At 52.8% G+C, this 12,858-nt stretch overlaps 1 protein-coding gene across 2 annotated transcripts in view; it reads left to right on the plus strand.

Moving 5' to 3' along the window:
• Window positions 1-10,468: 10,468 nt before the first annotated feature.
• B3GNTL1 (UDP-GlcNAc:betaGal beta-1,3-N-acetylglucosaminyltransferase like 1) overlaps window positions 10,469-12,858 on the plus strand; it is a 108,408-nt gene continuing 106,018 nt past the window's right edge. For both annotated transcript variants that reach the window (XM_070390116.1, XM_070390117.1), the window contains exons 1-3: window positions 10,469-10,586; window positions 12,169-12,285; window positions 12,386-12,485. In XM_070390116.1, the coding sequence (XP_070246217.1) occupies window positions 10,524-10,586; window positions 12,169-12,285; window positions 12,386-12,485 (280 nt within the window). In that variant the 5' untranslated portion in view covers window positions 10,469-10,523. The remainder of the gene's footprint in view (window positions 10,587-12,168; window positions 12,286-12,385; window positions 12,486-12,858) is intronic.

Consider the following 12,858-nt stretch of genomic DNA (forward strand, 5'->3'; position numbering starts at 1 on the left):
GGGAGGACGTCAGACTGCCATCCTCAGGGTGGTGGTCAGGGCACTGCTACCAGCTAGGGAGGTGGGAGCCCGCAGGCCCGGCTCCCTGAGGTACCATGTCTTACCCAATCACATACACAGTAGGTGTTCAACAGGACTTTAAACCAGTGAGGTGTTCTGACCTCAGCAAAAGTGTACTTGAAAGGCCTGGGGCGACATCAGTCTCCAAGACATCCTCGGGGGAAAGTGTCCTGCATAGGAGCCTGTGGCTGTTGGGTGTCTGCTCCTCGTGACGCATTGCTCAGGCCACGTGGGGCCATGACCCAGACATCCCCCATCTCCCTTGTCCTCGGCGCTGTCTCCCAGAGGGTGTGAACTCCAGCCCAGACCCTTCATGTGGCCCAACTTGGGAGGCTGACTCCAGCCTCCGACACCTCCTTCCCTGACTTGAAAGAGAGGCGAGAAGTCCCTGGACTAACTGGCATGGCTTGTGTGCCCGTGAACGAGGGCCATGAAGTGGAAGGAGGAGCGGGCCCTGATCTCAGCCTCAGGTCATGATCGATCCTCCAGGGCTCATGCCACACCCACATTAGCTGTAGGGGAGGGAAAGGCATCACCTTCCAGAAGGGCCTTCTCTGGCTGGCTGAGGGTCCCAGGGCCAGACCCCATCACCAGCATTCACTGCCGAGGGCTTGCTGCCGAGAGCATGGTGGGCAGGCGTGGCTCATGGCCTGGTTCCCTGTTCTCAGCTCCACTGTGGGGGCCGTGACTCTGTGTCCCCGCGCGTGTCATGCGGCTGACGATGGCGGCCCCTTGGGGTGACCCCAAGAGCCCCCTCCCCCCCCGGGATCAAGCTGGTGTGCAAAGCTATTCGCAGTGACACACTTCCGTGCTCTCTCGTTTTGTTTCGTTCTCTGCATTCCTGTGCTTACAGGGGTGGTTTCTATGGATCATCAGTGGCTTTGCCCATTTCCTAATACATCGTCATTTTGGTAAACTGCGAGGATTTTTCCTTCAGAGGAAGCCGAAGTTAGAAGGGATCCTCGAACTTCCTAGCAAAGCAGTGGTGCCCCGTCCAAGTCCGATTTGGGCTTTTGTTCTCCGTCACCTACGTGTGAAGGGCCTCAGCCCCACTGGGCACACTCCCTGTGGAAGATGAAGGTTTCGGAGGCCCTTTCCCTAAGTCAAACCCCATGTGTTTCCTGTACTTCCAAAAATGTCCAAGCAGGAAGGACTAAACCTCAAAAGGCAAAAATAACTGTGTCTCTCCCGCCCGAGATGGCCCTCACGGCCACAGAGCACCGTCTGGGTTGCTCGCACTCTTAGGTCCTGGGTAACGTTTCTTCTCATTTTAAATCTGAGCCGAGCCGACCTAACCTAACCCCACCCCATTCTCCCAAAGACTAAAGTTTGCTTTTCTTAGCCAGCTCAGAGGCCTTTATCTATGGCCTGTCTCACTGAGACAGGCTTCCCTCATGGCTCAGATGGTAGAGAACCCACCTGCAATGCAGGGAGACCTGGGTTCGATCCCTGGGTTGGGATGATCTCCTGGAAAAGGAAATAGCAACCCACTCCAGTATTCTTGCCTGGAGAACCCCATGGACTAGAGGAGCCTGTAGGCGGGCTACAGTCCATGGGGTTGAAAGGAGTTGGACATGACTAAACGATTAACACTTGCAACTTGTCTCAGTGGGGTCCCCAGGAATCCCTGCAGGGCAGCCACAGAAAACACAACTGCAGATACTCGAGCAGAGGGAAGGGAGTGCGGGGCTCAGGCCTAGTCAGTGCGGGCTGTCCATGCCTCCCAGGCCTGGGACCAGGAGCAGCCAGTGTGGTCAGCTGGATGTAATGGCTGGGCTCAGAGTGTCTATGGGGTGAAACAGCTGTCCCGGGGATATTAGGGGGATCTGAGAGAGGCCTGGCCTGGGGCCTCATGGTGACCCTCACCCCAGCCAACATGGCATTCTTGTGCTTTTTGTAACGTTTTTCCACTTGAGGGCTGACGAGAAGCCAAGGTGTGAATCAGTGAGGATGACAGGTGACTCAGTGTCACCCTTCTCAGAGGCAGCCCACCGGTTTGTGCCCTCACTGGGCCCTCCTTTTTCAGTCAGGAAGCAGGCTCTGCGTCCCACAGGCTGGCTATGGGGAAGCCGGTTCCCCCCTGCAGCTCCGAGGGGTCCTCCTGACCCAACCACCAGCCTCCCCTTGGGTCACATGAGGCCTGGACTGTGACAGTCAGGACACACACATACTGTCGTTGGGGCAGGACCTGGGCCAGGCAGTGACTGGATACAGGGGAGGGCAGAGCTGAATCTGGGCAATGACCCACCACTGCTGTTGAAATTGTTCTTGTATTAATACTTTCCTGATAGAAACGGATAAAATGGAGAGGAGGAATTCCCACAGGAAAGGGCAGCCTGGTGACATTTCAGGGTGTCCTCACCAGGGTGGGGATGGAGGGACCGTGGGAGAATCCCTGGCTGTGAACTCAGGAGCTCCTCACACTGGACATGGCCCAAGATGCCCAAGACTGTGGTCCCTCAGGAGAGCATGGCATCTGTCCCCGGTGGTGTGGTTAGTAAGGCAGATAATTTGGGGTGTCTACAGGCAGGGCTGGTGCTGCAGGGGTGCTGACAGCCACAGATGGTCAGGAGTCCTAGCCTTGTTACCTCCCGGAGTCATCCTGAAACATTCTGGGCCAGGAAACTCTCCCAAGGTGAGCCGACCAGGAAGGGGTGACTGGGTTCCCGACACCCTGGGGTGTGAGAGCATCCTTGTCCCCATCTACTGGGGGTTGGGCAGGCCTGCCTGGGACGAGGTACCCCTCCCTCTCATGGGCCCCCGTGTGTGCCCCCAAGCGTGTGCTGTGCCCAGGTCCTGTCGGCCAGACACTGGTTCTTGTTGGAGCTTGATGACCAACAGTCCTGATTTTCTGGGACTAAGGGGGTCCTGGGACATGGGACTCTCGGAGTTAAAACCAGAACAGTTTTAGGTAAACTGGGATGAATTGCTCAAGGCTGATTCTGCCGAAGCTGGAGGGAGGAGGGCTCTGACCTGGGTGCCCACACTGGAAGCTCTGCTACTCCTGGTCACGCAAGCCTCTAGAGGACAGTGGGGCCCATGAGCCAACAGGGGCCACATCCACTGACAATACTGGCAGGGCACGGACTCAGCTTCCCTGACACCAGCCTTACCGGGACACTGACAACCAGCCAACCCTATGATTTTTTGTTTTTTAAATTAATTTATTTTTTCCTGAAGGATAATTGCTTTACAGAATTTTGTTGTTTTCTGTCAAACCTCAACATGAATCAGCCATAGGTATCCCCAACCCTGTGTTTTTTAAAGTCAGGAGTTCTGATTCACACATACTCCAAACTCATGCGTTGGGTGATGCCACAGAGTAAGGTCAGCAGGAAATCTGAAAACCAGATTTGGGCTCCGTGAGAATGTTCCTCGAGGCTTTGTGGACCACACCCCATCTGGACATTTCCCCTTGTCCCCTTGCATGTCCCCGTGACAGCTCCAGCAAGGGCCCCATGTGGACACTTTTCTCTCCAGCTACCCCTGCAGCTCCTCCATGGTCTCCCTGCCCCAACCCCTCCCTTGGGTCCTTCGCATCACTCAGGGATACAGACATTATTCGTCTGCTTTGAAGGCAAGGACGTGATGCTGAAGGGAGGCTGTGACGAGCTGAGATCTGCATTGCACCTCGGTGTCCGCCCAGCACTCTGTGTGGGCCAGGACCTGGCTGGAAATGCTACTGCCCTGGGGTGAGATGATTCCGGGGTGCCAAGCAGTCAGAGCGTGCCTTTCTCCACGGCCAGGCCACTCCAGGGTGGCAGGGCTGAGGCAGGACCTGAAAGGCCATGCAGAAGCCGGGCAGCTCCCAGCTCAGCTAGGGGTAACCGGGGGCATCTCAGAGGCACTGCTGTGGCCACTGGTGCAGCCCTCGACTCCAGGGGGAGTGAACAACCCACCAGTTGAGCATGCATGCTGTCGCTTCTGTTGTGTCCAACTCTTGGCAACCCCACGGACTGTAACCTGCTGGGTCCCTCTGTCCACGAGGTTTTCCAGGCAAGAATACTGGAGTGGGTTGTCATTTCCTCCTCCAGGGGATCTTCCCAACCCAGGGCTCAAACCCGGGTCTCCTGCATCAGCAGGCTGGTTGTTTACCGTCGCATAGAGTCGGACACGACTGAATCGACTTAGCAGCAGCAGCAGCACCACCACCTGGGGAAGCCCCACTGGCTGAGAGTTGAGGCCAAAAACTCTTCACCTGTTTATGGCTTTGTGGTTTGGGCTCTGCATAGTTCTTTGTAAAGACCCCTTGCGCTTCCTCTTTCTTGGCCTCCTGCAAGTCACCAAGACTTACCAGTCTAGTCAGCATCCAGATCCTCGTGCCAGGAAACCTGCAATTCACGAGCATCAGCACACAGTTTATGAGCAGTGCCTCTCATTCCAGTTACTAGATCTCCGTATATTTTGTAGATCTTCTCAGGAGAAAACCTTGACTTATCTTTCAGCCGGTCGGCTGTGGGCCGGCGGAGGACTGATGTAGATCTCTCGGCAGGCTGGTTGCAAACTTGGGATTTGTTGAATCGCTGGTTGGAACACCAATCATTAGACTGGGACAGACTGGCAAGAGTCAGTGTTCTGGGGCCAATGCTCCTTCCTTCCGAAGTTTGGCAATGCTCGGTGTTGCTGGTTATTATTTCTTGTTTTTCCGTATCATTAGTTCAGGAAGCTCAATAGTCATGCTGACAGGCACAATGGGCAGTGCAGAAATGCCAGACATGGCCTCAAGGGACAAGTTTTGCTTTAAAATACTCTTACATTTGAGTGTTTTTTTGTTTTTTTGTTTTTTTAATTAAATGCTCCTATTTGATTAGGGCTCTATCCATTTTAATAGAATTTTAGAACTTTACAGTATGTACAGAAGTGATGCCAAGCGCCTTACAGAGAGATCTTCCTGCTCGGGAAAGGCAAATAAGTCACGGACATCGGTGACCAGTGAGGGGGCTCGACTCGGGGAGGGGTCCTCAAAAACTGCAGCTGTGATGACGGTCCACTCACTTGTCCTGGGCAGTAGGGCCTGGGCAGGACATTCGAGAGAAGAACCCCCACCCAGTTCCCAATGTGGATTCCAGCAGGGGACGGCATGAGCCCAGGGTTGTCAAACAGTCCAGTTCTAAGAGAAGCCAGGACCCAAACACTATGGGACTGCTAAGAGGCTGGATGTGGCTACGGGAGTGGGAGGCTTGTAGCCCCACCCACAGCCTTGAAACTGGACCATGTGAATTCCAGGAGAGCCTGAGTTATCAACTGACTTTACTGACCACACCAATCAAAATAACCAGCTGTTTATCCAGACAGAATATACCTTGTTCAGTCGCTAAGTTGTGTCTGACTCTTTGTGACCCCATGGACTGCAGCACTCCAGGCTTCCCTGTCCTTCACCATCTCCTGGAGCTTGCTCAAACTCAAGTCCATTGAGTCAGTGATGCCATCCAGCCATCGCATCCTCTGTCATCCCCTTCTCCTCCTGCCTTCAGTCTCTCCCAGCATGAGGGTCTTTTCCAATGAGTCAGCTCTTTGCATCAGGTGGCCAAAGAATATAGCTGGGGTTGGGCAATTTCTACACTGACCACATGAAATTTTGAGTTATTTGATAACATTATTAAGGACTCTACCTGGGCTCCCCCAGTGGCACTAGTGGTAAACAACCCACCTGCCAACATAGGAGACATAAGAGGCTTGGGTTCGATCCCTGTTTCAGGAAGATCCCCTGGAGAAGGGCATGGAAATCCAGTTCAATATTCTTGCCTGGAGAATTCCATGGACAGAGGACTCTGAGGGGCAATAGCCCATAGGGTCACAGAGGGTCAGACATGACTGAAGCGACTTAGCACAGAACTCTAACTAGATCCAGTGTAGGCACATCTCATTTTCTAGATTTTATTATAGGTAGACTGTCCTGCATGTATTCACTTATTCTTTCCTTCCTTTTTTTGTTCCTGGTCAGGTACCCTATGCCGTTCTGTTCTGAGTCAGAGGCTCCAGTGAACAGCTGAGCAGTGTTTTCATGGACCTGGCCTCCCAGAGCGAGTAAATCAACTTGGGGATTTCAGGGACAAGGGTGAGTGGGGAGCAGGGCCGTGCGCTCTGCCTGGGGAAGCCCCCCCACCTCTGCTTCACCGGGCTGCGGACTGCAGGTGTGCAGAGCCAGACAGGGGCTCGCTCTTGGGAACCAGCTCCCCCATTTCCCAGCCTCCCATCCTGGCCCCGCATCGGCAGCCGGCTCACGTGGCTGCTGGCCTGTGCCAGCCGCAGAGAGCTGGCAGTGGACAAAAAGACGGTCCCTGCCCCCACCAAGGCGGCAGCTTAGAGGGAGACAGTGCAGTGAGCACTTAGCGTAAGGACCCACGCAGATGGGCCAGGGGGGTGCTGGGGTCTCTGAGGAAGTGAGCCACGGGGGAGGCCCGAAATTGAGAAAAGATAAAAGTGCGTCAGTGTTGGTACTTGCCCCGTCATGCTGGGGTTTTGTGCGCTGATTTTCCTCCCTGCCTTTCATCGGCCGGGACTCCTCAAGCTGGTGGGTCCAGGGCAGGTCCCTGGAAGGGAGGAGGGGGTTGTGAGGGTGGGACGCTGCCCAGAACCGTGAAGGAGTCAGAGCTTTCCCTCGACTTCAAGCTAACGGGATGGCCAGCTGGTCACATTCTTCAGGTGCTGACTGAAATACAGGCTCCTGTGCATATTTTGTGTGTGCGTGTGTGCTCAGTCATATCCAACTCTTTGTGACCCCATGGACTATAGCCTGCCACGCTCCTCTGTCCATGGAATTCTCCAGGCAAAAATACTGGAGTGGATTGCCATTTCCTCCTCCAGGGGATCTTCCCGATCCAGGGATTGAACTGGCATCTCCTGCATTGGCAGGTGAATTCTTTACCACTGAGCCACCTGGGAAGGCCCAAAGGAGATTATTACTTGCAGGAAAAGCAGTGGTCAGAGGGTCAAGATTAGCACATGTGTTCCTGGAGCCTCCGTTCTCCCAGGGGTGACACAGTGGAGCCCTGATGGACACTGACGTGCAGGGGGAACAGGATAGAGGCAGCAGGCAAGCCCACTCTTCCTCCTGTAGGGCACCATCACCTCATTCCTCAAGGCTGCTCAGGAAACAGCCCAGGTAACCAGGGCACCCAGCTGAGGGGGCAGGAGCTTGGGAGACCCATGCAGGAGTATCTCTCAACAAAGGCCAGTTAAGGAAGCTTTGAGATCCAACCTCAGGTCTCGGGGTTCCGGGAGGCAGTGCTGAGGGCCAGACGATGCGTCCTCAGTTCACATACAGGCCACCGATTCCTTGGTGGCTGCTGGATGCCGTTCCCTCATCAGGGTCACGGTCCTGCCTACCTCTTAGGCCTGATGATCTGTGTGCGGGCAGCACCCCGGTGTGGAGCCAGCCCTAGGAAGCAGGAGGCCTGGCTGTGGGCTGAGGGGACAGACAGCTCCTCATGGGGAGGGCTGGCTAACGTTTCCCTCTTTGCATCCTGCAAACTCTCACTCTGCCCCATAAAAGGGGAAACTCACTGCTGGACCTGGGCTTCCCAGGTGGCTCAATGGTAAAGGATCCACCTGACAATGCAGGAGATGACGGAGATGTGGGTTCGATCCCTGGGTTGAGAAGATCGCCTGGAGGAGGAAATAGCAACCCACTCCAGTATGCTTGCCTGGAGAATCCCATGGGAGGAGGAGACATAGGGTTGCACAGAGTTGGACATGACTGAGTGACTGAGCACACACACAGGCACTGCTGAATCCAGCCCCACGGTGCACCCCACTTCTGGGGTGGTCTCCTCACTAACAGCCTGGCCCTGGCCTTGACAGTGACGTCAGCAGCACTGGCAGGTGGCCCCTAAAGCCTCTGGTGTGCCTACTCTTCCGCCAAGTTCTATCAGATGTGCATTTATCCAAGCCTCTGCTCCCACACATGACATTTTCCTGTTAATATTTAGGAGGAAGATGTCTGGTTGGCCTCTCCTGGCCTTTCACTGAATACCCAAGGGCCTCAGGCACTAGCACCCTGTGCTGTGCACGTAGCTCCCGCAGGCACCTGGCACCCACCCGTGCATCATCCCAGATTGGAAGAGCAGTTGCTAAAATCACTCCAGAAGGATCCACATGTGCTAACTGTACAACAGGGCGGTTGGAGGGGATGCTATTTTGAGTTTCCATCTGCCTTCCTGATCGCACATCAGGCTCCTCTGGCCCCTTGTTCCACCCTTCCTACATTCCTCGTCCTGACTCAAGTCCAGCCACTGCACACAGTTCTGGGCAGGTCTCACCTGGCCTACAGCGTGCTATGCACACCAGCGCTGAGGGCCACCTGTGGGATCCTGAAGTCACCCCCCAGAAGAGTAGGAGAGGTAAGGTTTCCTTCCTTCTCGCTCAGGTGGTCAGCTCTCCAGGTCTCAGGAAAGGTCTAGGGGCTCAGCTCCAGTGTCCATGATGGGGGCTGCCTCAAACACAGCATGCTGGTCCTGGACTCTCTCCTCCCCTGTCTTACTCCCCTGCTGCAACTTCCTGGGGACAAAAGCCCAACTCAGGCTCCGCGTTCTGGGCTAAGGGGGTTGGCATCCAGGACGCACAAACATTCTATGTGATACTTGAACGTTCCTGTCAAATCCATACCAAACATTTGCTCAACTATTAGTTGAATGCTTCCTGTGATGGGAACCTCATTACTTCCCACAGCTGGTAAAAAGTCCAGCTTCAGTTTCTTAACTCAACACAGTGAGTCTCAACTAGTCATTAAAAAAAAAAAAAAATGAGAGAGGAGAAGACAGGACACTGGTGCGCATGACAGTCACACGCTGGCTGCTCTGCTGTGAATGGATTCATTATCAGGGCACTTTGGCCACCACAGGCAGCCTGTCTTCACCCATTCAAGTGCACTGTCCTCCATGGTGCTGGGCAGTTCCTGACCTCCCAGCAGTATTACTGCCCAGTAGAGGTCCAGCTGGAGCACTGTTGGGGTCTGTCCCCTCAGGAAACTTGGACAGGATGCTTGCTTGGTGGCCTTGCAGTGTGGGCTGTAGGGAAACATCCAGCGGCTGGCTTTAAAGCTTGACTTCACTCTTCATGGGCACGCCCAGGGCAGACACATTCTGACTCTGGGTCCGGTGTGGTCAAGCCTAGACCTCTTTGCTGCCTACACCCACCTCATAAAAGGGCTTTTAAATTTTGGAGGCCCTGGCAGTTGGCACTGGGTTTTCTGAATATAACCAGGATTTGCCAAGAGTCTGCAGAAACAACATTTAAAAATAAAGAAAACTGTCACTCATGGGGTGAGCCAAGAGTGACAAGAGCTTTGGGAGACCTGCATCACTTCCTCTCCAGAGGCCCATGACTTTGTCACCTCCTCATCCTCCCCTATGTTCATGTCCCTCGTGGTGGAGGGGATGGGGGTGGGTTGGTGTCAGGCCTCATAGCCTGGCCCCTCTGTTGAGAATCTTCCTACCATGAAGAGAAGAATCTAAACGTCACCCCACCCCCATCCCCAGCCAAATCCTGCACTTTTGAAGTGCCTCTTGGCACTCTGAATGTTTGCAAAAAGCAGACTCTAGCCAAATTTTTATTAGGGGGAAGGCAGTGAAAAGCAAACTTCTGGCAGCAGGAGATGTACAGGAAGCAAGACAGGAGCAGCCAAGCCCAACTCTGATAGCATGTGCTGTGGAGTGGAGGTGCCAGACGCCGTGGGGACCCCTTATCTCTTCCTCCCACTGATTACTGAGACAGTCGAGCTCCAAAGCCCACAGTACGATCTGGAAGTTACAATGTGACTTTTTACCGAGTCCCTTAAAATGGAACTATTCCTAACATACCAACCCTTGGAGCACACCAGGTCCTTGGAAACAAATCCTCAGCTTGCTTTTTTCCCATTGTAGATAAGGATGCATTTTTCACTCATCTGGCCTAAGCGTTCCAATTTTTACAACAGGCTTTGAAAACACTGATGCAATTTAAGGAACAATGACATTTGAAGCAGTGCTTGCAAGACATGAAACAGCAGTTCGGCTTTGTCATAATTGCTGGTTTGTCGAATGATTTGCATTCAACGTTAGTTTGGGTGGTGAAGGTTATGAAGTTGTGCTCACTGACCCAGATGGGTCGGGACGCCCGCGTGACAGCCGGTGCACTCGGGCGCCGCTGAGGCGCCCCGTCCCCCGAGCAGGGAAGCAGTCACCTGCTCTTCATATAGAACCTTTCCATGTCAGATGGCGCAGAGTCTTCCCACCAACCCCACCTCCTGCACAACCCAGGCACTCCAGTAACACAAGTGTCCCTGAGGACAGAGGAGCTGAATAGCTCTCTCGGGAGCCCTCCAGCCCGACTAGACCGCTCCTCTCCACCGCCCGCGGGTCCCCGCTTGATCGGCGTCCCTCTGCGCCAATCGGAGGCGCTCGGCCTCGGTCCCGCCTCCCGGCGAGCCGCCCGCGCAGGCGCTGTAGCCCGGGGTGGGCGGGGCAGCCCGAGGAGCGCGCGCCATGCAGGCCAGGGGGTACCCAGCCGCCCGGGCGATCGGCCCGGCTCGCGCCCCCGCCCAAGTGGTAGGTGCCCGGCTGGCGGGGGTGGGGTGTGGGAGGGCGCCCTGCCCCTCCCCGGCCCTCCCGCCCCTCTGCTCCAGTTCAGGTCCCAGTCTCTCAGACTCCCGCTTCCCCTCATCCGCTCCTCACGTCATACCTCGGTCCCCCTCACCTCCATCCTTCGACTCTCCGCCCCTTCTCTCTTTTCACCTCCATCCCTCTTCCCTCCATCCTCTTCTTCTCCGCCCTGCTCCATCCCTCCATCCGTCTCCCCTCCGTCTTCCCGGGTCTCCGTTTCACACACTACCACCACCTCTTCTCTTGGGCAGCCTGTGAAGATTTCCGCCCAAATAAACGTTTAAGCACCAACAAGCGTGCGGACAGAGTAATCCAGGCTCATCTTTGGCAGAAATTCACATTATCTTTTGTATTGTAGATCTTGAGAACAGTAAAAATATTCTCTCCTTTTTTCCTTTAAAAAATAATTCCAAAGTAAATATGTAAGTAAGTTAGGGAGCTACTTTTGTGGATAACATAAATCTAGGAAGGGAATAGCACTGTTGAATTAGATCTTCAGAGTAAAGAACTTGCCTTGACAGAACTGTATTTTCAGTACTTTTATCTGTGAGCTTTTCATAACCATATAAAGATTTAGCATTTAAAAATCCTATCTATGTTTTGTATAGATGTATTGCACATGTGTATGCATATATGCATACGTACACACTCACTTGAATGACCTGTGTTTCTGTTTTCTTGTTTAGAAATATGTCCACTCTTCTTTAAGGTATAAACTCAAGAGTGGGGACTGACTGTAACTTCTGTTTTCGTACCCAAAGTCTGTATTGCTTAATGTGGCAGTATACAGAAGATAAATCCTGTAATCAGTTGTTTTGTTGGCACTCAGGTTTCACTGTTTTTACTTTACACACTTCAGAAATGTTTGCTTTATGTGGGCCCTGTGAGAAGAGGATAGTGCCAAAGTGTCCTAAACTGAATAGAGCAAAGGAAGAGAGTGCTGGAGGCAGGTTACCTCCCTCTTCCCCAATGTGTGTATTAGTTGCTCAGTAGTGTCTGACTCTTTGGGACCCCAGGGACTGTAGCCCTCCAGGCTCCTTTGTCTATGGAATTCTCCAGGCAAGAATACTGAAGTGTAGGGGGGGTACTTAAAAGGGTTTCTTTGTTGCAGTTCCTCCAACATCATGGTTTACTGAAAATGCTTATTTCATGAGTGGGTTCAAAGATACACAGATGCTTGTTTCAACCAAAATGATGATGTTTCTGACCACTGATTGGGAACCACATGAATTTGCCATTGAATTGGGAACATTTTTGATGCCTTTCAGATTTTGTTTCCTTTTTAAAAGCAACCAGAAAGACCAATTCAGGGAAATCTAAGACAACAAATCTTGAGAGGAGGCGTAGGCACCTTTTGTTTGTCAGGTGGTACTCTCCCTGGAATCCTTATTCTGGGTTGTTCTGTAAGTCATGTCTCGAGCTTGGAAAATGAGCATTGTGCAGATGGTAATGGGGAAGTAAATTAGAGTCTTGGAAAGAGAATTCAGTTTCCACACTTGTTTCTCAATTCATTTGTTTTGAATTCCAGTCTGTTATCCTCCCGGTCCATGACGCTGAACCGTGGTTGGACGAATGCTTGGGGTCGGTTTTGCAGCAGGACTTTGAAGGCTCCATGGAGCTCTCCATTTTTAATGATGCCAGTAAGGTATTTACAAACTTCCTGTTGGTCATTTAGCCTTAGTGTAAGTCACCTCTGACCGTTTGGAGGAAAGTTTCCTGACCTGCCGACCTCCTCGTACTTTCAGGACAAGTCCATGACTGTCATCGAAAAATGGAAAAAGAAGCTGGAAGGTTCCGGCATCCTCGTGGTCATTGGAGGGCATGATTCTCCTTCTCCCCGAGGAGGTCAGTAACCGTGTTTAGTTTATTATTCTTATCAACTTATGTACTTAAATAGTTTCCTGTTGTTTAAATCTTGGTGAAAAGTACGCTAAGTAACATTGGAGTGTACCACTTATTAAGGACCCGGTAGGCCTGGCTTTCTTGTGCTTCAGTAAGAATTTGTGTACGACCTCTGCTCATTCTTGTTTTTACTTTTTACTTTGTATTGGGGTATAGCCGATTAACAATGTTGAGATACTTTCAGGTGAAGAGTGAAGGGACTCAGCCATACACATACGTGTATCCGTTTTCCCCCATACTCCCTTCCCATCCATGCTGCCACATAACGTTGAAACCCTGCTCATTCCTTACTTATTTAGCCTAACAGAAAGCCCTT

The sequence above is a fragment of the Bos mutus genome, chromosome 19, assembly GCF_027580195.1.
Source record: "Bos mutus isolate GX-2022 chromosome 19, NWIPB_WYAK_1.1, whole genome shotgun sequence".
NCBI lineage: Eukaryota > Metazoa > Chordata > Mammalia > Artiodactyla > Bovidae > Bos > Bos mutus.